Here is a 25,607-nt window from a genome sequence, read left to right on the forward strand (position 1 = left end):
TCTCTTATGTGTAACTGCCACCTACTGGTCACACTTATCATTGCACCATGTACCAAATAGAATTGATTTGAGGTCGGAAGGCACAACCATAATCAATCTGTACATTAGGTGCATCGGGTTGTAAGCCGCACTGTAGATCTTTGAGAAATTGAAAGGCTTTTAAATGTGCCCTTTTGTCTTCAAAAACACACATCAACACACTCTTGCAACGGCAGGAAAATGTCCACAAACCTATACGTACTGTAATTATCAAAACTGCTGCATTTGTATTTCTAAAACTCATGAAAAAATAAGGTATTTTCCATAATCCAACCATGATTATTATCCAGAAGACTACATGTTTTTAAGATATCCATTCATTCATCCATCCATCCATCGATTTTCTATCACTTGTCCTTCTTGGATATACAATTGTTTATTTTTTGGAAGAATTTGGGAGATGTACTTCTTATGCTATAACTCAGATTCTGTTTGTGGGGGAGGGAAGTTGAACGGCGTACCCCTCCAAATTTGACAATAATGATAGAGACTTACGGTGGAAGAGGGGTTAGTGCGTCTGCATCACAATACAAAGGTCCTGCAGTCCTGGTTCAATCCCAGGCTTGGGATCTTTCTGTGTGGAGTTTGCATGTTCTCCCCGTGAATGCGTGGGTTCCCTCCGGGTACTCCGGCTTCCTCCCACTTCCAAAGACATGCCCCTGGGGATAGGATGATTGGCAACACTAAATGGGCCCTAGCGTGTGAATGTGAGTGTGAGTGTTGTCTGTCTATCTGTGTTGGCCCTGCGATGAGGTGGCGACTTGTCCAGGGTGTACACGCCTTCCGCCGGATTGTAGCTGAGATAGGCGCCAGCGCCCCCCGCAACCCCAAAAAGGGAATAAGCGGTAGAAAATGGATGGATGGATGGATGGATGGATGGATGGATAGAGACTTAATGGTTGTTTTTAATTTTCTTTCAGGTCGGGAGATGTGTGAAGGAGTGTGACGGACGGCCATGGGGCAGAAGAGACGGTGGCTTCAGGCTGTCACTACCGCTCTAGCCATCTGTCTGCTAAGTGAGTATGCTAATGCAAGATGGATTTATGACATTCATTGACATAATTTATTACATTTATTTTGAGCATATTCAGAAATTACATCAGAATACATACTTATCCTGTACAATGTACACAACTCAACATGTCCAAAAATGAGTAGGAAAAAGTAAAGCTTATTTACTTCTATCCATTGTCAATATCATAGAATTCATAAATAAGTTAGTTCACTTAATATTCACATATAGTTACCATAAGAGGCAAATAGTTGTTTATATGTTATATTGCTGTCCTCATTAATCACTATTAGGGATCTAACAGTTAACAGTATTGGTACTTCGGTTTTTGTACGCCCCAAAACTTGTGTGATTCCGTTTTCGACAACATTTTTTGCCAAAGTTTGCCTCGGTTTTCGTATGCTCTCCTGGTTATTGTACAGCCAACAAAGCATCCCACATTTTGGTGAATGAGTCAATGCACTTTTTTGTTATCGTGTAAAACCGCAAAATAACCCACCAAAGAAAGTTGCGAGTTATAATACCTGTTGTGGGGTTGCGGAGTCATAGTGTGACTTATTGTGTGTCTGTGATTGCATCAGTTGATATAATTAAAGTAGTCTGAGCACGCAGTGTGCGTTCTTGGATATAACGCGAGTTCTAGCACTTTGATAAAAAATGTGAGAAACATTACTAAAAAAAACAAAAAAAAAAACTCCAGTCCCCTCATCTCTTGCTGCTCATCGCTACTTTCTGCAAACAAAAGTCTCCAATAGAGAAAATATATAAATAATTAGATATTAAATGCTCATTTGTCCATTTCATTCGTCATTCGTATGTATTCCACATTGTTTTCTGCATATAAAACTAAAAAACTAGTGAAAACTGGGGTACCATTGTACAAAGACAACAGTGTAAAAGTAGATGAGCTAGTACACGGTCAGCCAAGATCTAAACAAATGTGATAACGACAGAATAATTATTAAACTCAGTGGTGTCAAAGTCATTTCGGATCGGGGGCCACTTGGAGAAAAATCTACTTCCAGTGGATGGACTGGTAAAATCATGGCACGATAACTTAAAAATAAAGACAACTCCAGATTTTTTTTGTTTGAAATAGAACAAGCACATTCTGAAATTGTACAAATCATAATGTTTTTGTTTTTTTTTTTACAATTACCTGTTGCGGTTAATAGTATATATACCGTATTTCCGCACTATAAGGTGCACTTAAATACCTCCAATTTCCTCAAATCCGGTGTGCCTTATATATGGACCAATATTGAGCCACAACAAGTCTTGCAACTACGGTAACTACGCCGACTTCATTTTCCCCCTTCTACGGCTGCTTACCGTAGAAGAAGAAGTGCTTCTTCTTCTAGGGGGGAAAATGAAGTCGGCGGCTGCTCACCATAGACGAAGAACTTCTTCTACGGGGGAAAATGAAGTCCCATAGTTGCGAGAGCTAAACTTTATGTAAAGACCCAAAAATGGCTCCTGTTAAGAGACACGCTTACGACGCAGAGTTTAAACACAAGGCGATCAGTCACGCAGTAGAACACGGGAATAGAGCAGCAGCGAGAGAATTTAACATTAACGAATCAATGGTGCGGAAGTGGAGGAAGCAACAAGATGACCTGCACCAAGTAAAGAAGACTAAACAGAGTTTCCGAGGGAACAAAGTGAGGTGGCTACAGTTGGAGGACAAACTCGAACAGTGGGTTGTGAAACAGAGAGCAGAAAGTAGAAGTGTCAGTACAATCACTATTTGTTTTGTTGACATTCCCTTTAGCGCAGCTCCATCTAATGGATGCATAAAGTAACCCCAGCCTCTACTGTAGCGTCTATTCTATGCGCCTTATAATGCGGTGCGCCTTATATATGAACAGAGTTTTAGAATAGGCCATTAACTGAAGGTGCTCCTTATAGTGCGGTGACATATTTTTCGTTATTTGGTTGGTTGGTACCACCTAGTACCAACCTCGTCACGTCCCTTGTGTCCTGAGCAAGACACTTCACCCTTGCTCCTGATGGGTGCTGGTTGGCGCCGTGCATGGCAGCTCCCTCCATCAGTGTGTGAATGTGTGTGTGAATGGGTAAATGTGGAAGTAATGTCAAAGCGCTTTGAGTACCTTGAAGGTAGAAAAGCGCTATACAAGTACAACCCATTTATCATTTATTTATTTGTATTTTTAGAATAAATTATGTGATAATGTTTAACAGTAAACTCATTGGTGTTCATTTTCAATCTATCAAGATAAAAAAATTATATCAATATCAAATGACAGTATGTTATTTATGTAGTTTACTCGTTTCCCTCGACTGATGTACTAAGATCATGTGGTATATTTTGTACATAAGTAGCATCATCTACAAAGATACAAAGAGTTGCTAATGCGACATCCAGTAGACACTTTTAGAACAGCTGTTTCTTTCATTCAAAAATTTCAGGTACATTTTTTTACTTACGTAGCAAACTCATCCCGCGGGCCGAATAAAACCTGTTCATGGGCCTGATCCGGCTCTCGGCCCGTACGTTTGACACCCCTGATTTAACTAATTATAATGATCAATTAATAATGTTATTTATGCATTCATTAAAGATCCATCCATTCATTCATTTTCTACTGCTTGTCCCTCTTGGGGTCATAATATATTTTATAAAGCACTCTTACTCTAAATAAAACTGAGGTTTTAAAGGGAGAGTTTGCAACCTCTGCCAAATGGCCCGAATCGCCACCGGGTCAAACTTTGTACACACTCATTTTAATGTAACGCTGCTAAGAAAAAAAGTGCTTTGTGCCTCCTTGCATGGGGTTAAAAGACATTTGTCGGTCAACATCGCTTCATTGCTTTGGCATATCGCCTGCCCTGTCAAAGCATCGTTTAGCACTTGGCACACATGTTGTTAACTATCTACAGCAAGTGTAAGCAGCAGGATGATGGGAGCTCTGGCACAGCTCCCATTGTAAAGTGAAGAGGAAGCGCTCTAGCACAGCACTTTGCTTGTATGACAGAGAATGAGGGACAAAATCCAACTTAAATAACATCTCTGGGTGTGGAATTAGATCAATCTGGGATTTATGCTGCACCCAACCGCAGGCACGCTTCTTTGAGTGCATGCATGTGTGTGGACAAGGGGGGTTGTCGGGGGGGATTGATTTGTGCTGGTCCGCAAGCCATGTGTGTACCCCAGGGGGTGGTCATAGCTTGGCTGGAGAGAGCGCAAAGAGGCCTGCTGCCCTCTATCAGTGTATCACCCCCACCCCCTTGTGAGATTAAAGTAATGACCGAGCCAGATGAGCAGCAGTGCAAACGCTGGCACCCAGTAGCGCACACGCCCACGTGAGCACATGGCAGTATGTTCAACGGAGCATGTTAACAGGGACAGGAAAGGCTACTCCAGGTGTCACTAATGGGATTGCTGTGTGTTTTGCAGGCTTTGCTGCCATACGATCTTGTCACCAAATGGCACATTTTTTTTTTTTTTATGTGGCCCTGGTTGTTAATAAGGGGCACTCTGGGAAAGTGTTTCAAGTTACAGGTTCAATAAAGCTCCACTTAAAAACCCCTTTGGTTCTCATTTCAAATATACTGATGCATATTTACATAACTAGTTCTGACCGAAATTAGGCCTGAATATCGATTTTGGGACTTTTGTAGGTACCACCTGTTGTCCGTCCGTACTACTGGTTACTGATTCAAATAATAATTAAATGGTGCCATATTTGGATAACTTTGTTACACGGGATGCCACGTCCGGTTGCAGACTTGACCAGAAAAAAAGCAGACAAGCCCTCTAAACCGCCTCTAGGTAATGTTACAAACAAGAAGAAGGCCGCCGAAGTAACAGTAAGGCTCTACTTTTCAAAATGTGCTAGCTCGATGCTAATTTACTTTAGATTTGCCTTAGACATGCTACGGATTAGCATTAGCCATTCCGCATGGCGATTTCAACACCTCCACTTCTGGTAATGAAAACTACAACTAAGATGGACGTTACAATCAAACAGTTGGTGTGTAATAAACACAATACTTAAAGTATATACACTTTATAGGGCTCAACAAAAGAAAAGACTAACACATTCAACTTAATGACAAAGTCTACTTCCGGGCTAAGGCAACTTACCACAGTCTGCACACTACTGGCATTTAGCGTCTTGGAATTGCTACAGAATGCAACGTCTACTATGTAATATAATACAGTACAGTAATTGCAAATGAGACACAGAAGTGTAAGAAAACAAGATAACAACTAGACAACACAGCTTTAGGACTAAGTCACAAAAATATGTGTATATATTTTTTAACTAATTTAAACAGACAAAACTATCAAATATTGGTAACGTTGTGTACCGTATAAATGTTAACGGTACCCAGTCCTAATCAAAATAGGTTCCAGCTACTCTAGAGGCCATTATTGTCTACATTTTAACGGGTCATAGTCTTTCGTCACTGAATGATGAATGATTTGTGTGTGTTTCGTTGTTATCACGTCAAACTGTGTGCTTTATCTTGGATCATGTGCGTTTGTCTTTACAGGTGTGTCACAAGGTTGGTCATTAGTGGTTCGTGGCAGAGAGGGGGGCTCTGCAGAGCTGAGTTGCAGTCTGACTCCCAAACTCAATGACGCCACCAGCCCAAACCTCTTCCCGTTGCATGTGGTGGAGTGGGTGCGGCTCGGCTACAACGTTCCAATCCTTATCAAGTTTGGAGTGTATGCTCCCCGAGTTCATCCCAACTACAAGGGTAAGAACCGTTCTGTAGTGTTAAATCCTGGTTTCTTTTAATAAAGGTTTATTGACCTTTTTTCATCAGTCTTCTGATGTGATGTCAAGTGTTGAGCATATAGGGCTTACAATCAAATCCATAGCCTTGTTTAATTATTGTTACATTTTACTTTTTCTTTCTGACAGAAAAGTGGTCAAAAATCTTCATAACTGGCCATGATAGCCCAACTATGTCATACAATCACACTACAGTCGCAATTACAGCAGGTCTTTAGTCTGCAGATTTCCAGACTCTATGTTTTAATGGAAGCAGCCAAAGGGGGTGGGGCAGCTCTGCAAGAACCGAGGGGGAGGGTACAGGAAGCCCTGTGCATGGCGGGATTAAGTGCAGGTGGGGGCTGATGACAGTGTTTTTATTAGTATTCCAAGGGGTGACCCAGTAAGAGATGGTGAGTGTAGGAGGAAGGATGAAGCATGGGGAATAATGGGAGTTTTCTTACTGGAGCCCTATAATCCTGTTATTGTCTACTACTGAACAAAAGACAAAGAGGGGTATCACAACCTCCCTTTGCTTTGCAAAAACCAACAGAACCACTAGGACACCAACAATCCCCAGCTGGCCCATATAGGTTGGTGAAATGTGGAGGGGCCCTCACTTACACGAACACTGCATTTGTCTTAATAGAACTGGCAAAACCGCTACGCTAAGAATAAAAGCCCCTGCTGTATCGTGACATGCACCTCTGGGGGATTTAATAACACTACATTGATTGTTTGCAGGGACAGCTACAAAACAGGCTGCTCCCAATGAGCAATTGGGCTACATGTGTGTGGCACGTTAGGCCGTTAACGAGGCCATTGTTTCTGAGCAGTCATCTGATGCACCTGCAGTCCTAATGGAGTAAATAACATTGCAGAGTTGCTGCTCTAGGTGAGCAACACTGTTTGGGGTGTCCCAGTATTTTGGCAGATCCATGCCATGTGTGTTGTTGTCTGCTGTGAGCTTTGCCCCCGTCTGCATCGAAACCTCCTGTCACCCCTCCCACTGGAGGCAGATGGCAGCTTGTGAAGCGTGTCAGCGTTGCAGGACTAGTGTATCTCACCCTCAAATTACAGTGTTGCTGGATTTCAGATCTAAGACTTTTGAGTCGCTGATGACAGCTTCCAGATCTTTGTCTCTGCACGTCCGAGATCAGGAGCACAAGCCTGGATGTTCCTCAGTTAAACATTTTTGAAATGTAATTGTAAACTAGTTGTTGATCTTCATACAGGTGGAAAAGTTACAGTACTGTACCATAGGGTTGCAAGATATAGACAATGTATGATATAAATTATATACATTTGGCCGATGATAGACCTTTTAATACTAAAGCATTTTGATGACAAATTATTTTGTAGCTGTGTCACGCAAATTTGACAACGACAAGCAAACGACCGTGTTCTCAAAGCAATGTAGTTTCCTCACTAGTGAGATAGCGGCTAACATACTTTGCCTCCATAACGGAAAATAAATTAGGTTTCTTACACGTATTATTATCACTGGAGGACTGAAAGACAAGGAGTAGCTAAACACGCTACACTACACATCATTGAAGGGTACAGGAAGCTATGCTAACCGCTAAGCTAAAGCTGTTGAACGTAAGCAGCGTTGTACAGATTGATGGATATCGACAGTAACTATAGAAACGTTTTACTATCACAAAATAGTTTTTTCGGTTGTTATTTTGTCGTTGTTCACAGGACTTTTGGGTTTTAAATGAGAAGCCATGTTAACTGCTAAGTTAGAACTATTGAATGTAAACAGGAGTGGGCGGCCGTTTGATACAAATATCGACAGCAACGATACCAAGTATTTCATATTATATGGTTGATACAACAGTAATTAGATCAACAATTTTTACTATCACAAAATCTGTTTTTTGTATTGTTTACAGGGCTTTAGGACTTTAAATCCGAGCCAATAGTTGTTTTTACTTATGTCTAGTTCTTTTTCACCTTATAATTTATTTTGCTCAAAATATTGTATGTAATAAAAATATTTATTTTATATTCTGTATATTGTTTTATAACTGTGATCAAAAATGTAATCAGTCAGTGATGTTGCATCAGAAAGTAACCAGATATTAACAGTAAATTAGCAAGTAAAGTAATGATAGTTTTGATAAAATAATACAACTGAAAATGACGAAACATGTTGTCGAATACGTCAGCAGCTATATTAGGAAACTTGGTAACTGGTTTTGAAATGGTTCTATTATCATCCATCAATCCATCCATTTTCTACCAAAATGGATACATGGATGATACAGCAGAGGATTGGGAGAATGTCATTTGGTCAGATGAAACCAAAATAGAACTTTTTGGTATAAACTCAACTCATCGTGTTTGGAGGATGAAGAATACTGAGTTGCATCCCAAGAACACCACACCTACTGTGAAGCATGGGGGTGGAAACATCATGCTTTGGGGCTGTTTTTCTGCTAAGGGGACAGGACGATTGATCCGTGTTAAGGAAAGAATGAATAGTGCCATGTATCGAGAGATTTTGAGCCAAAACCTCTTTCCATCAGTGAGAGCTTTGAATGGTTGACCAAATACTTATTTTCCACCATAATTTACAAATAAATTCTTTAAAATTCCTACAATGTGAATTCCTTGATTTTTTTCACATTCTGTATCTCACAGTTGAAGTGTGCCTATGATGAAATTTACAGACCTCTGTCATCATTTTAAGTGAGAGAACTTGCACAATCGGTGGCTGACTAAATACTTTTTTGCCCCACTGTAGATCTTAGGTCATATCCTTCCATCCCTACTAAACCAGTATATTAGCAGTTTAGAGCAGTACTCAGGCACCCAACCTCCTATATAATGTTCCGTTCCTCCTTAGGAACACAATGCAGTGCAAGTGCTTTAGATATAATAGTTACAAGTCAGACACAATGAACTACAACAGCAGTTAAAACTGATATTTATCAGCTGCTTTGTTTCTATGTCACTCATGCCCGTAGCCAGTTTTAGAAAGTACAATGAAACAATGAGAGCAATGATATCCAACACGACTATTTTAGACCATTTAATGCATGTTTTGGTATGATATCAGAAGTATTTAAGATTGTGCTCCGTATGCGTCACGGCTACAGAATGGCATGCTTCTTTTGGCCCCTTTCAAGACACCTGCTTTAGTTCTCTGAATGTATCTCTCTGTCTTCTCTTGTTTCACACCCAGCATGCCCTGCAGGGCTGAACATCAGTGAACACATAACAGAGAGGAAACAGCCTGATAAACTCTGACTGACACACTATTATAGTCTGTTTGGGTTGAATTTGTCGAAGAATTGTGGAGATCTGGCGGTGTCAGGGAGGTTTACTGTTGCAGGGCAAGATCAAATGGCCCCCGTGTACTGAGGGATATCTTCAGAGACTGTGAGCAGGAGAGTTCGACCTGAGGCCAGTACAACAATGGGCAACCCCCAAGTCTCAGCAGGCCTTCATTATACTCTCAGTGGGCCCTCTGAGCATGAGAGAAGTTCTGGCATTTGCACCACACACAGCCACATGCACACACACACACACACACACACACACGCACACACGCACACAAACACACACATCATGAACACCTTATTCTTTTAACTGGGTAAAAATGAAGTGTGGCACCTGTGTCATGCCTGAGATTGCATTATGTTACTGTACACTTTGGTCAGAATGCCAAAATGATTTCCAGCAGTAGGTCACACACTTTGCACATACTGTAATCAGGGCTGGATGATACGGACAAAAAAGTATATTTCAATTTATTTATTTACTTAAACTCGATATTTGATATATATCTCGATATATTTTACGGTGAAAGTATACATATAAAGATATTAATTTTTGAGCGAGATTGACTGAAATTGAAATGAATGACACTTCAATTTTATTTACCTAGTTAGTCAAAATGGGAGAAAATAAACTGTTTAAGTAGTACAGAATTACATAATGTAAATAAAATAGAAAAATATTATTTCTACATTAAATAAATAACATAGCTGTGCAAATAATACAACATGTATCAAACTCAGATAAAAAATACATTTGCAGGCAAGGACTTTTTAATTCCCAGTAAGTGACATGACTTAATTGTGCGGCTATGATCTTCCTCACTTCGCCATACATTTTTGGCAGCATTTCTTCTAGCAACTCGAGAACAGTTTTGACTTGGCCTTACATGGTAAACAACTCAAATGAATGTTTTATCCAGACGCATACATTCATCCAAATTTGGCCAAGTAGACACATTGTGGGTTTCCTGGACGTCGTCTACATCGCTAAAAGAAACATCTAAGGAAGAGAATCCTTCTGCCATCTTCCACTAGTTTTTTTAATACATAAATCGCCCGCTTGAATATTCCCTCTTCTCTTCTCTGTCGTTGTCATTGGTTCAATGACCCGCCCTATCTTGCCACTGATTGGCCTAATCTCAACCATCCATCCATCCATTTACTACCGCTTATTCCCTTTGGGGTTGCGGGGGGCGCTTGTGCCTATCTCAGCTACAATCGGGCGAAAGGCGGTGTACACCCTGGACAAGTCGCTAGCTCATCGCAGGGCCAACACAGATAGACAGACAACATTCACACTCTAGGGCCAATTTAGTGTTGCCAATCAACCTATCCCTAGGTGCATGTCTTTGGAAGTGGGAGGAAGCCGGAGTACCCGGAGGGAACCTACGCATTAACGGGGAGGACATGCAAACTCCACACAGAAAGATCCCAAGCCCGGGATTGAACCCCAGACTACTCAGAACCTTCGTATTGTGAGGCAGACGCACTAACCCCTCTTCCACCGTGAAGCCCTAATCTCAACCAATCGTGACTAATCATAGTAAACAACCAACCAATCATGGATGTTCTTATACATGCAAGCACGTCTTGGAAGGAGGAAGGGGAGGGGTTTAGTAGCCCATGCGAGGGAGTGGAAAGCAGGGGAGAACCAAGGAACACAACAAATATGCGGTGTTTGGTCATCCATTCATCCATTTCCTACCGCTTGTCCCTTTTGGGGTCGCGGTGGGTGCTGGAGCCTATATTTTAACGTGAAATAAATGATATCGACATTACGATATTTTCTTAATTCATATCTTGTTTAAAAATGTATCGATACAACTTACAATCTCGATATATCGCCCAGCCCTAACTGTAATTATAGTAAGGCAGCCCAGCATTTTTATTAGTATGAACAACAAGAAGATATTAGCACAGCAAGCAGGAAGTCAGGTAAAAATTGTTCTTTTTAAATGATTGATCTTTTTCATCAGATTAATCAAACTTGTGAATTTAGATTAATCATGATTAATCACTTGTTTGTGTAATTTAAATTAACTTTAAAAAGGTCCCAATATTTGGACACAAATGCAGTTTTATTGTCAGAATGTCATAGAGGAACATTTAAAAATTTTTTTCACCTGAATGCACGTTATTTATTTGCTCAAAACTTTCTAACATTTTTATCTAAAGTCCAGTCAGGGTTATTTTGGAGTAAAATTTGCCAGGGAGCACACCAGTCTCTCCTCATGTATTGACCTGATCACTGAATGTATAACAACCCCTGCCGCCTTTCAGGTAACATCTGGGGTTAAAGTAAGTAAGGGAGCATGTGCGGTCAAAATGAATTGTGTGATTAATCTGCATGATTAATGCAATATTTTTTTGAGATTGAGACTGAAATTACTTGTTATTTTTTTAAAAGCCCCAGTAAAAATATAATTTTAAGAGGAATAAACTAGAGCAGGGTCCCACGGTAGTGCGAGGGTTTGAATCTCTTTTGGAGCATCTCCGTGTGCAGTCTGTATCTTCTTCCCATGCTTTTCTCCTGGTACTCCAGCTTCTTCCCCTTTGTCTATGTGTGTCCTGTGATTGTCTGGTCTGTACCCTGCCTCTCACTTAATATCAGTTAGGATAAGCTCCAGCACTACCATGACCATAATGAGGATAAGCGGTACAGAAAATTGATAAAAACAGAGCAGGCAAACATGAACTGACTTCAAAGAGTGCCACTACAGGTCGTCAATAAACACTGAAGTTATCAGTAATTGACAGATTAAACACTTCAAAGTAGGAGAGGTAATTTTGCAAGCAAGAAAATCAAACATACAGGACTTACTCTTATGATTAGAGCAAACACCGGACTATAGATCTACCAGCCATAACTTAATAAGTTTGGGCTGGTAGATCTATGCGTGGAGATATATATATATATATATATATATATATATATATATATATATATATATATATATATATATATATATGTGTATATATATATATAAATATATATATATGTATATTTATTTTTTAGGGCTGTGACTCTTTGGGGACCACATGATTCGAGTGCCTGAGTGGCTGCACAGGACAGACATGAGAACTTTAAAAAAACAACAACATTAAAACATTTCAATCAGGAATCATTACAAATAAGAATCGTGATTAATCTAAAAATGTTGTTTATAAAATTTCATGTCTTTGTTACGCACATACAAATGTACTCGCAGGTGAGTGTGCGTGCCAAAGATCTAAACTTTTGGATTACAGCACTTTCTGTATTCCTATTTATTTCTGTTATGAGTTGAACCAGTACTCATTGAGAACCCATCCATCCATCCATCCATCCATTTTCTACCGCTTATTCCCTTTCGGGGTTGCGGGGGGCGCTGGCGCCTATCTCAGCTACAATCGGGCGGAATGCGGGGTACACCCTGGACAAGTCACCACCTCATCGCAGGGCCAACACAGATAGACAGACAACATTCACACTCACATTCACACACTAGGGCCAATTTTAGTGTTGCCAATAAACCTATCCCCAGGTGCATGTCTTTGGAAGTGGGAGGAAGCCGGAGTACCCGGAGGGAACCCACGCATTCACGGGGAGAACATGCAAACTCCACACAGAAAGATCCCGAGCCTGGATTTGAACCCAGGACTGCAGGACCTTCGTATTGTGAGGCAGACGCACTAACCCCTCTCCCACCGTGAAGCCTCATTGAGAACCAGCAATGAGTAATCATCCATGGCCCAGCTCTTTTAACTGTGCCAGAGAAGGGGAGGTGTACAGTAAAACTGGCCTGGTGTAAGAACTCCTTAATTCTGTTCCAGAAGTTTTTTCTGTTATAAATAAGTTTTTCCTTGTCTCTGTTGCCTTGAACACAATTATTGCTTTTTTTGTGTAAGGGGTGTGCGCTCGGTCCTGCCCCATTTGCATGCCTTGATTGATTGATTGATTAAAACTTTTATCAGTAGACTACACAGTTCAGTACATATTCCGTACAATTGACCACTAAATGGTAACACCCGAATAAGTTTTTCAACTTGTTTAAGTCGGGGGTCCACGTTAATCAATTCATGGCTTTGAGATTACTTGAAAAACTGAATTTAGACACAAGGACCGTAAATACCACATGTGGTATCAGAGGTTCGTAATCATAGAGCTGTTGAAAGGAGTTAATTCCAAATAAAAATCATTAGAAATGTGAAAACCGATCCTTTCTAGCCAACAAGAACCCGTTTTTCTATCACAACTAGTCCAGTTAGAATTTTTTGGCAGCAGCGCGGTTGCCCATCCGGGCCCTTTCTGTGTCACCACATTCTGATGAGTCATGGAAGTTTTAATTTAAGAATAATCCATTTGATACTTTGCTATGTGATCGTGTCAGAGTGTCAATGCCCGTGGTGAAAGTTGGCACGTGAGGCGGGTGTGCTTGCTGGTGCAGGGGTTAACCGAGCTGGACAGAGCGAGAGGGGCAGAGTTAACTGTAATCTATCTCACGACAAAGAGCTATTCATAAGAGGCTTAAACTGATTAGGGAGACCGGAGGATTGAAGAGGGAAATTTGGGGGAAACGGGACGGGGGGCTGTCCAAAGCATGGGGCCGTGTCCTAGACTTATGATTGTATTCAAGTCAAAACATATCCCACAATGCACCTCTGCCCTGCTCTCTTATGCACATACGGATAGACAAAGAAAAGCAGTGCTCAGGCTACTCAAGACTAAATCATATTTCTTTAACTGATACTGTTGTAAATGGGTTGTGTTTGGTGTTGTTGATCTGGACCCAAGGATGCAGAGACAGCAGGTGATTCATTTCTCAAATCAGATTAATCACACTCTTGGAACTGTCATTAATCACGATTAATCACAGGCCTGGTAACGCTTCGGGATTCCCCAGAAGGGAGTTGCTAATGTTGCTCCAGAGAGGGAAGTCTGGGGTCTCTGCTAGAGATGTTGTCCTCGCGACCCGATTCCGGATAAGCGGTTGTATATGGTTGAATCACAGGTTATTATTTGCTTTGAATTAATAACATTTGCTTAAGAAATACCCAAATTTTTGGATACAAATGCAATTTGGTAGTCAGAATGTCATACAGGAAAGTTTTTTCAAATGATTTACTGCATTGCAAGTCATTAGACCCCTTTCCCCCGCAGGAACTTTTTCAGGAACTTTCCCACTTAAAATAAAGTTCCCCCTGTGTTTTCACCAAAAGCTACCAGAGGAGATTTACTTGTTCAGGAACCTTTTGGAGTTGCTCCTAGCTCAAAAGGACTTTTCGAAAGTACCCTGAACCTTTTCGGAGGCGGGCTGCGCTGTCAAACGCTGATTGGTTTAACATCGTTGGGGGGTTCCTTAAACTTCTTTTTCGAACACACGACGGCCATTGCGGAGTAAAGCTACGCAAAGACGACTTGTTTATTTCTTATTTTCTTGTGTATTTCTATTACAACAAACTTGATAACGAAGAGAAAGAAGAGCGAAAGGAACTTTCGAAATGCAGCACTTGATCCAAATGTGCAGTTTAAAATTTAAGACAGTCGTGACTTATTTGCCTTAGTTACGTCAGCGGATATCTCCATACATAGTAGATGTTTGCACGGATCCGCCATTTTAATCCAGTTGTAGACATTGTAGTCAATAAGTTCCTTATTTTCTCTACCTTTCTGGAAAAAATTAAATTCTACCTTATCTGTCACTACACTCGATATGGAAGAGCTAAAACCTATAAAATGGCCGACGGGCAGCAGACCCGGTCGAAGTGGGCTTGGCCTGGAGGACGACAACGGCACGTAATTTAAGACTGCCCACAAAACGGAACATTCTCAAGAGACAGTTTGAAAACGGTTTCAAAGATGGTCTGTAAAACTAAATCTATGCTAAATTTGGACCAACGCACCACCATTAGATGTTGTGTAGACCGCAGGAAAGGGTTTTAAATGTAAAAAAAAATCATAATATGACCCCTTTAAGCCATGTATTGGAAGAGGTGTCAATAGGAATACAATGGCAGGATATGAGTAGCTCAACACTCTGATATTAGACATCTCTAACAACATTTCACCCTTTTCAGGGTTTCTCCTAGATTCCCAAGATACCTGGGGCTGTGTGGGCGTGGTCAATATGACATCATCACATTTATTGATATGATGCATGATTTACTTTACAAAGGCAAACAATCTATACATATATTTAAAACAAATATGTTGTAGAGAATGGATCAATGTTATTTTTAATTATAGTATTAAATTATATATATATTGTTTATACCTAATATTGTTTTACTGTAACTTTCAATTCTTGCTGAGATAATTCTTGCTTATTGTACAATGTACTTCTGTTAAGATTTTTTTTTTTCTTAAGATTTCTCCAATCCTTTAAGTCACACTTTCTTTATTAAAAATGACTAGCAACAAATATAGCATCTATTTCTGTTGTTTCTGGAGACTGTACTCGTGTTTAGAGACTCTTTACTTTTATCGCTTCATGTCCGCAAAAAAAAGAGAGCTGCGGAGGGCCTGACGTCACACTAGCCTCGCGCTGCAGGGAGCCTTCCTCTCTTTAAAAGCCGTTACTGTCATCTTAAATTTTGAAGATCGCTATCTGCAGGTGTAGCTGGGATACTTTAAAGCAGTGGTTCTCAACCTTTTTTTCAGTGATGTATCCCCTGTGGACATGTTTTAATTCAATTTCAAGTACCCCCTAATCAGAGCAAAGCATGTTTGGTTGAAAAAAAGAGAATACAGCACTATGGCATCAGTTTCTGATTTATTAAATTGTGTAACAGTGCAAAATATTGCTCATTTTTAGTGGTCTTTCTTGAACTATCTGGAAAAAAAGATATAACTAAAAACTTGTTGAAAAATAAAAAAGTGATTAAATTATAAATAAAGATTTCTACACATAGAAGTAATCATCAACTTAAAGTGCCCTCTTTGGGGATTTTAATAGATATCCACCTGGATTCATGAACTTAATTCTAAACATTTCTTCACAAAAAGAGAAATATTTAACATCAATATTTATGGAAAATGTCCACAAAAAAATCTAGCTGTCAACACTGAATATTGCATCGTTGCATTTCTTTTCACAGTTTATGAACTTACATTCATATTTTGTTGAAGTATTTTTCAATAAATATATTTATAAAGGATTTTTGAATTGTTGCTATTTTTAGAATAGTTTTAAAAAATCTCACGTACCCCTTGGCATACCTTCAAGTACCCCCAGGGGTACGCATACCCCCATTTGAGAATCACTGCTTTAAAGTATATCTGCATCGCGGACATGCTGTCTCTGCTCCAGACAACCCTATGCGTATTCTTTTCAACATCACAACATTCTGTTTTGGCAGCGCTGTTCCATTGATCAAAGTACGTCTTTTTTCGGCCAAATTTTCTGTGTAGGACTAGTAAATAGTGCACAAATAATATATAACTACATATATCCATTCATACCGTATTACCTCCGGTGTTAATGTGTATGTTAATGTTATGATGTTAATTTTTTCCATGGTCTGTCAACACACCGTGTCTGCGGAGATTAGAATGTTGTGTGTCTAGGAGTGAAACACAGAGGGTGCACGGAGGACATACTTGTTGGAATTTGGCCCGTTGCAAGCATAAAATTGGCAATAAAAGCTAAAAAGAGTGTTGCATTTCATGGTTCTTCTTCTGGACACTACAATACCCCGTGACCCCAAAGGGAATAAGCGGTAGAAAATGGATGGATGGATGGATATTTTGCTTTCAAAATACACCTCATTTTTAAGGTGTAGCGGCTAATATATTGCCGTGGCGCACCGCCACTATCAATAACATTTAGGGGAAACCCTGCTTTGGGTGAGTCATTGGTAGATCTTTTCACCGCACCAGTGGATTAGCGTATCCATTTTCTGCACTTAGTTGCACTGAAGCATAGCCTGTTGGAACAAGGGTTGATTTTAAGGTCGACTGAAACCGTCATGTGATATCTGCTGGAGAAAAGTAATCCAGAGGAAGAGGAGTAAGACAAGGAGGGTGTGCACGAGAGAGACGCAGCAGCTATTGTCTCGCCTTTCTCTCCCGTTTTCTGCCATGCAGTCTAATGATGTTTGTCCCTTCAAGCAGAGGGGAGTGATAGATGTGTCTGCGGGGGAGTTACGGCGCAAAGAGGTCAAAAGGGTCCACCTTTTATTGGTTGTCAGTGGATTATTGATGCTCACAATTTGAGTAACCTCTCCACAACCTCTCATTCCCTTCCTTGGTTGTTGTTCTTTTAATGTGATTGGGTCATGTGTTGAGGTATTTGCATTGTACGTGTGCATCAGCTCGTGATGCAGCGTTACACCTGCCAAAACGCCAGTTCAAGTTCAGAGACTAAGCTTTCAAATAAAAAGGCAACATTTGTCACGCAGCGGCAGCCTTTTGTTTGAATGCAAAATGAAGTCGTCTCAAGTCCCCTCGCCGTACGAGACTTTGCTTTTCAAATCCAAACATGTACTTCCTCTTCCTGTAATTTTTCAAATCTGCCCCCTCCCCACGTGGTCGACCGTCTCCTATCCATGCCGTCCTGTTTCCACAGCAACCAAATTTAAATCTAAACTCACTGCCTCGTCGCTATGGTAACCTGTGAAAATGCGGAGTGGGGGGCTGTCGTCTCTTTGTAGTGACAGACAAGGGAGAGGCAGCGGGAAAGGGTTAAATGTCCAACAGACAAACCAGAATTCCCTGGTCGTGAGCCAGGGGGGGGCAAGCACCAATTTTTGAAAATCAACACATGCTCACGTGCTGCTGAAACCACAAGATCAGCAGCACTCATGGTCCGAAGGTGGGATATTTTTTCAAGGATTAGCTGTGGTTTTACACGTGAAAGTGTTTTGCCTCTCACACCGCATTTAATTCCATATACAACTGGAGGGCAAAATGCTTCTTGGGAAATGAGCATATCACGTACTCCTTTGAGATAAATGCCTGAAGTTATCCCTCACCTGTTTTCAGGCATATTTTCTCGAGCCATGATCCGCCCCCTTGTTTGCCCGATACTGACCTGAGATCCGAGGTATTCATTTTGTGGAGCGTCTCTGAGGAGAGTACTGCCCATCAAACGCTTGCATGAGTTCAGTCAATCATTAAACCCGACTATTAAGCACAGCAACAGCCCCAGTCAGGAATGCAGAGTTAATTATAAGCTATTGTTGCTTGTCTATACTCAGTGTGTGTTTCACCCTGTTTCTGAGGCCAGGTCTGAAGTCAAAATGAATGTCATAGCTTCCAGGCTCGCATCCAGACACTGCTTTTGTGAAGGGAAGTCAATAGTGAGGATGTTGGCTTTGTTGTGTTCTGCTTCAAGGTTCCACGCCATTTCGCATTGTTACCTCTTTTATACAATTGTTTCTTTTGTATGAAATATAAAGTGAAGGGCCCAGCTCAAAGAATCAATTGCACGATCGTGTTAGTTAAACACCTTGCAATGATTAATCGTATTAAAGCACGGGTGTCAAACTCATTTTAGACCGGCGGCCACATGGAGAAACATTTACTCCCAAGTGGGCCGGACTGGTAAAATCACAACAGGATAACTTAAAAATAAAGACAACTTCAGATTGTTTCCGTTGTTTAGAAATAGAACAAGCACATTCTGAAAATGTACAAATCAGAATGTTGTTGGGTTTTTTTTACACATACTAATTGCGGTTAATAGTAATCTATCTTTATTTGTCGTTATTTATACTTTCTGAATAAATGATGTGATAATGTTCATCAGTCAACTCATTGGTGTTTATTTTCAATCTATCCATACATCTATCCATTTTCTACCACTTGATATCAAGATAAAAAAAATAATATCAAAATCAAATTACTGGATGTTATTTATGTAGGGGTGTAACGGTACACAAAAATGTCGGTTCGGTACTTACCTCGGTTTAGAGGTCACGGTTTAGTTTATTTTCGGTACAGTAAGAAAACAACAAAATATAAATTTTTTTGTTATTTCTTTACCAAATTTATAAACAATGGCTGTATCCTTTTAACATTGGGAATAGTAAAATAATTCTGCCCACGTTAATCAACATTAAACTGCCTCAAGTTGATGCTCAGATTACATAAAATGACAAAACTTTTATTTCTTCTACATATAAAAAGTGCAACATTAAACAGTTTCAAGTCAACTCATCATGTTAAATTTATTACAGCATTTGGGAAGCCTGTAGTTGATTTTCATTATGTAAATGTTGTATTTTTTATCAACATGTGATAGCAGGGACCCTGCCTGTCAAAACTAGGCTGCTACATTACTAATGATTAATGTAACTATAGTTGAAAAAATAGTACAATAGCAATACGAGAGACTATTCATCCCTAAACACTATGGAGTTCATGAAGGCTTAATGATGCACTTAAATTATTATATCAACTATCAGAGAAAGAACCTCTTCATTTAACTTGTCCTTTTTTGCTGCTTCAACACAGAAAAAGGTAAAGTGAAAAAACAGACAGACAGGGCTTTTCTGTCGTAACACACGCACGCACACACACACACACACACATCCGCTCTGATTACGAACTGCTGATTGGCTCTTATTGCTCTGAATACGCACTGCTGATTGGCTGTTACCGCTTTGCGTGTAACCAATCAGATGGTTGTGTTGGTGGGACAATGCTGTGTGCTGTTTACTGACAGAAAAGAGGCAGAACAGAGCGGAGCAGCTTGTTAAGACTTTAGCATAGCCGGCTACTTAATATGTTCGTGTGGAAACTCGTTCGGTACATCACCGAACCGGACCAAAACCCCCTTACCGAAACGGTTCAATACAAACACACATACCGTTACACCCCTATATTTATGTAGTTCGCTCATTTTCCTCGACTAGTGCACTAACATCATGTGTTTTTATATATATATATATATATATATATATATATATATATATATATATATATATATATATAGAGAGAGAGAGAGAGAGAGAGAGAGAGAGAGATAATCATCTAAAAAGATACAAAGAATTGCTATTGCGACATCTGGTGGACACATTTAGAACAGCAGTTACTTTCATTCAAAAATGTTGGATCATTTTTATACTTAGCAAACTCATCCCTTGGGCCGGATAAAACTTGTTTGAGCTGTACGTTTGACACCCCATTTATTTTGCTGATACTAAAAATGTGGGTATCGATCCAATACTAAGTATTTACAAGAGCAGTATTGGTCATACCTATGCTGACACTGATACTTAGAATTTTCAAGATCATTGAATGATAACATTTTTGATCACAATTACAATCAGACAAAAACACAGAATGGCGGTGTAACAATACCAATTGCGTTTTTAATTGTAGTCAATCAATCAAACCACTACAATCAATTATGACCAAATCCTTAGATTTTTGTCCTTAAATCCCTTTTGTGTCCAAGGACTTATTTCCGGAGTTTGTAAGCAATAACAAAAAAAAAACAAAAGTTGTTTTGATGGTAAAAAAAATTCTCTAACCACTGTGGTATCAACCTGATACTGTACTACTTGCTGTTACTTACTGTCGACATTTTTATCAATTTGTCCACCCTTGTTTCCATTCAAGAGCTCTATCTTGCAGTTAGCGGTTGGCATATTCCCCTACGGTGTGTCGTGCAGCATGTTTAGCTATTCCTCGTCCTCCTGGGATGATATCTGTAAGAAACGTTTATTTCCTGCCATGGCAGCAAGGATTACCGACTTAGAAGTGGGTTTGCAGTTGCACTGGGGAGGGACATTAGCCAGTAGCGAATACGCTACATTGCTTTGACGACGCGGTTGTTCGCTTGTCGCTGTCAAATTTGTGGGACACAGTTAGAATGTGTCATTAATGTGCATTTTCACGATACAACGATAGCAATAAAAGCTTTATCGGGACCCAGGGTGGTCCACTCATCTGTGCATCAGTTGGGGACGTCTCTGCGCTGCTGACCTGTCTCCACTCAAGATGATCTCCTGCAGGCCCCACTATGGACTGGACTCTCACACTATTATGTCAGATCCACTATGGACTGGACTCTCACAATATTATGCTAGATCCACTCGACGTAAGGCGGGGTACACCCTGGACAAGTCGCCACGTCATCGCAGTTAGTTTAACTAGTTTTAACCAAAAAGGTTATAACGTTTTATCCGATTATTTGATTAATCGAACAAACTAACGATATATTGCTTGATTACTGAAATAATTGATAGCTGCAGTCCTAGAACATGTGTTAGACGACACTATGTAACCTAAGAAAATTGTTTGTCGTAAAGAAGAATGACGGAATGCTGGGAACTTCCCCATATTTACTTTCAAACTGCTTTGGCCACGGCCTGGTACGAACAACGTGTGTGTTTCCCCCTCCTTCTCACATCCCTCTGTCGTTAAAAGGCTGAAGGGGGTAAAAAAAAAAAAAGAGTTCATTGAGAGGCAGAATAAAAGGAAAGAAAGCGTAAGGTGGTGGGGGGGCTTCGGTCTGCAGTCACTAGGCAACCAACAGATCAAGTTTCAAAGTCTAAAAAGGAAATAGAACAAGTACAGAGAAGAAGTGGATTCAGGAAGATGTGACAGTGAGATGTGAAATGTCCAGTGTGTGAGAGTGTGTAGGAATGCATGGGTACCTGTTTGTGGTGAGCATGCGCATTCGCCGGGTCATAGATTTCGCTGGATCTAAAATTTTCTTGGCGCAATTTGATAATGCACTCAAATTCAGCTCAATTTCTGAGGCCCGACAAAACACTGCAAACTGAAAAGTTGCGGACCGTGTGTATGTGATCAATAAAACATTTACTGGAATGAATGAAGGTTCATTCATTTTGTGCGGAGTCCTTAAGTAGTTTTATAGAAGAGACGCCTGAACAGTTTCTTATCCCTCATGATACAGTAAATATACGCTAAAAATATTAGTGGCTCAGCTGTAAAGTTCATGAGTGGCTGTGGCCTTTGTGTCATCCACACTGTAATCTCCGCTCCTGCATTTGCTGACTGTGGCTTTCTGACCGCCTGAGTGCACTGACCCCTCTGTGTCTCCTCTCCCTTCCTCCCGCAGGGCGTGTCTCCCTGTCACGGGGCGCCTCCCTGCTGGTGGAAAGGCTGACCCTAGAGGATGAGGGCTGGTTCGAATGCCGCATCCTGCTCGTGGATAGCAAAACGGACGACTTACAAAACGGCACGTGGACCTTCCTCTCCATCACAGGTGCAGCCCTGCAGGGTTTTTGGACAAACAAGAGCTGCTTATTTTGGTGGCTCATTATTGGTACTTTGATTGTTTACAGTGGGCACAGCATGTGGCTAAAAAGGTGCTGGCAGCCTCAGTTCTCACTGTGTTATGCAATGATGAGCGCATCGTTCTGTCTTTGGAGAGAGAAGGCAGTACGTTTTCCACGCCTTTGTGGAGAGGCAAATGGGACCGAATGAAATAAATAAATTTGTGCTGCCAAATGATAATTTTTTTTTCAATCAGATTAATCACACATTTAGAATTTTAATTTCACTTTAAAAAAGAGCCCAATATTTGGACTCCAATGCAATTTTATTGTTACAATGTCATACAGGAACAATTTTTAAATATTTTTCTTGAATGCACGTTATTTATTTGTTCACAATTCAATTCGATTCTTTGGGCGATGTTTTGGTTTAGAATCGATTCTCGATTCAATACGACTGTTGATTCAAACATATTTACTAAGCACGTACGCCTTTTTCAAACGTATCTTTTCAAAAATTTATTCTAAAAAAATAGATTTTAAAAACAAAATAGATTTTTGAAAAATATTAATCGATTTAGAATATTAATAAGAATAGCAGGATAAAAAACAATTGTGGTTCGGATTAAAATCGATTATTTTTGAGCACCCTAATATGCATGATTAAGGCAATCATATTTTGGGATTACTCACATGAGTTAACTTGTTATTTTGACATCTTTAAAATGAATACATATTCAAATATATCTCTAAATGTTAGGAATAAGCGGTAGAAATGGATGAATGGATGTTTCCTTATTTAATTGAATTTTGAATTTCATAAGGAAAATGTGTTATGAAATGTGCCAATTATTGATTTAATGTAAATTTATATTTATTTAGCTATTTTTGTCAATATATAATTAATTATTTAATATTTCACAAGTCTGCAATGAGGTTGCAACTTTTCCAGGGTGTACTCCGCCTTCCGCCCGAATGCAGCTGAGATAGGCTCCAGTGACCCCCCGCGACCCCAAAAGGGACAAGCGGTAGAAAGTGGATGTTTCACAAGTTAATTGTTCATTTCACAATTTGAGTAAGTAAGTAAGTTGTTGGATTTAAATATATCATGAATGGATTATTTCATATTTAAATAAGTTATTTAATTATTTAAGTATATATTTGATTAACCTGTGTGGCAGCTTCATCAATTTAGTTTATCCGGTCAGTTAATTACACATTTAAGTAATTATTTGAAGAAGTATGTACCAGTATTTATTTAATTCTGTCCCATTTGACCCTACAAACTTTTTGTGTGAGCTCAATATTTTTTGGTTAAATGATCAAATATGAGAGCTCAACATAGGTTTTGTCATTGTTTTGTGCCATTCTTTCAGTTCTGCCATAGATGTAACTGTGAATGTGAAAGTAGATTTGATTTGATTGTCCATTTAGTGAATGAAATACCTACTTGTGGTGTATTACGTTGCAGTATTCATTCTCGTACACAATAGTGCTTGAATGTGTCATATTACATATAAATGAATAAATAGGTGAAGTCATTCCAAAAATAGACAAAAAAATCGGATGTTACATTCATTTTAAGTGAATGGTTCAAGTGATGGCAGTAATGCAATAGAAAGAAAAAATTGAGTCTGTTAGTCTGAGCCACAAGTGCGGTAGAAATAAACAGAATAACTATTTCACCTGTGCTGCCTTTGTTTCAGCTCCACCAGTGTTTATCAAGAGGCCACCAACTTTTGTGGAGGTTCTTCTTGGAGACTCACTGACACTCAGCTGTGGAGCTCATGGAAACCCTCGCCCAACTGTTGTGTGGCACAAAGACGAGAGCCCAATTGAGAAACATGAAAAAATCAAAGTGAGAAAGATGCCTTGATTGAATTTGCAAATCTTAATGAAACCTTTAACAATTATCTGTGATATCAGTAGCTAATTGTAAAGACAGTTATAATAATAATAAAACTTTCATAATTAATTAATTAAAATTAATAAATTTGTGGCTAGTGTACTAATGATGATAAACAATGACTATCTTTGAAATGTGTGCTCTTTCTTTCTCATTTGGCAATTTTAAGGTCTACAATGGTAGCTTGTCGTTGGCCTCAGTCACAAGAAACATCTCAGGAGTGTACAAATGTCACGTTTCCAATTCAGAGGGCAACCTGACACACACAACCCAGCTGCAGGTCAAAGGTGAGTGCTGAGGAATAGCAAGAGAGACACATTGTTTGTGAAGTAACACCGAAACGTTTATCCGTTGCATAGGTGAACTTGAAATAAGTCAGACTTAAAGGCCTACTGAAACCCACTACTACCGACCACACAGTCTGATAGTTTATATATCAATGATGAAATATTAGCATTGCAACACATGCCAATACGGCCGGTTTAATTGACTAAATTGCAATTTTAAATTTCCCGCGAAGATTCTTGTTGAAAACGTCGCGGAATGATGACGCGTGCGCGTGATGTCACGGACTGTCAGGAAATATTAGCGCAGCGCACTACTGGCGGCTAAAAGTCGTCTCTTTTCATCGCGCAATTAAACAGTATTCTGGACATCTGTGTTGCTGAATCTTTTGCAATTTGTTCAATTAATAATGGAGACTATAAAGAACAATGCAGTTGGTGGAAAGCGGTGTATTGCAGCTGTCTTTAGCACCAGGACACAGCCGGTGTTTCTTTGTTTTTCACACAGAGCGGTCAAGCGAACATGTTTCTCTACGTCAACCAGCATGTTTTTGGATGGGAAAATTGTGATATATATCTTCCCTGAGACATCATTGGATTATTCGTCCTCCTGCAGTAGCTGTTTTAAATGGCAGCTGTGAGCTTGGCTCCTCGGCTTCTCTCTGACAGGTATGTCTTCAGAATCTCAGTAAAACACTATTAAAACAATAAGCAGATAAGGGATCTTCCGGAATTATCCTAGTAAATGTGTCTAATTACATCTGAAACGCTCACACTGCCGCCGCCCAGAGCCGTCGCTTTTTATTTGATTTTATTATTTATTTTTATTTTTTTCTAGTCCTTCGCTATCAATATCATCATACACAAATCTTTCTTCCTCGCTCAAATTAATGGGAAAATTATAATTTTCTCGGTCCAAATAGCTCTTGCTGCTGGTGGCTTACATTATAAACAATTTGAGGATGTGTGGAGCCCTCACCATTGTGACGTCATCGTCTGCGACTTCCGGGAAAGGCAAGGCTTTTTTATCAGCACCAAAAGTTGCGAACTTTATCGTCGATGTTCTCTACTAAATCCTTTCAGCAAAAATATGGCAATATCGCGAAATGATCAAGTATGACACATAGAATGGACCTGCTATCCCCGTTTAAATAGGAACAT

General features: G+C 39.8%; 1 protein-coding gene across 4 annotated transcripts in view; it reads left to right on the plus strand.

The window, feature by feature from the left end:
- The window catches only part of igsf9b (immunoglobulin superfamily, member 9b), a 63,573-nt gene that overhangs the window by 22,534 nt on the left and 15,432 nt on the right, over window positions 1-25,607 (plus strand). For all 4 annotated transcript variants that reach the window (XM_061906767.1, XM_061906769.1, XM_061906773.1 and 1 more), the window contains 5 exons: window positions 960-1,055; window positions 5,573-5,779; window positions 22,100-22,246; window positions 23,963-24,114; window positions 24,332-24,449. In XM_061906767.1, the coding sequence (XP_061762751.1) occupies window positions 995-1,055; window positions 5,573-5,779; window positions 22,100-22,246; window positions 23,963-24,114; window positions 24,332-24,449 (685 nt within the window). In that variant the 5' untranslated portion in view covers window positions 960-994. The remainder of the gene's footprint in view (window positions 1-959; window positions 1,056-5,572; window positions 5,780-22,099; window positions 22,247-23,962; window positions 24,115-24,331; window positions 24,450-25,607) is intronic.

The sequence above is a fragment of the Nerophis ophidion genome, linkage group LG07 (genome assembly GCF_033978795.1).
Source record: "Nerophis ophidion isolate RoL-2023_Sa linkage group LG07, RoL_Noph_v1.0, whole genome shotgun sequence".
NCBI lineage: Eukaryota > Metazoa > Chordata > Actinopteri > Syngnathiformes > Syngnathidae > Nerophis > Nerophis ophidion.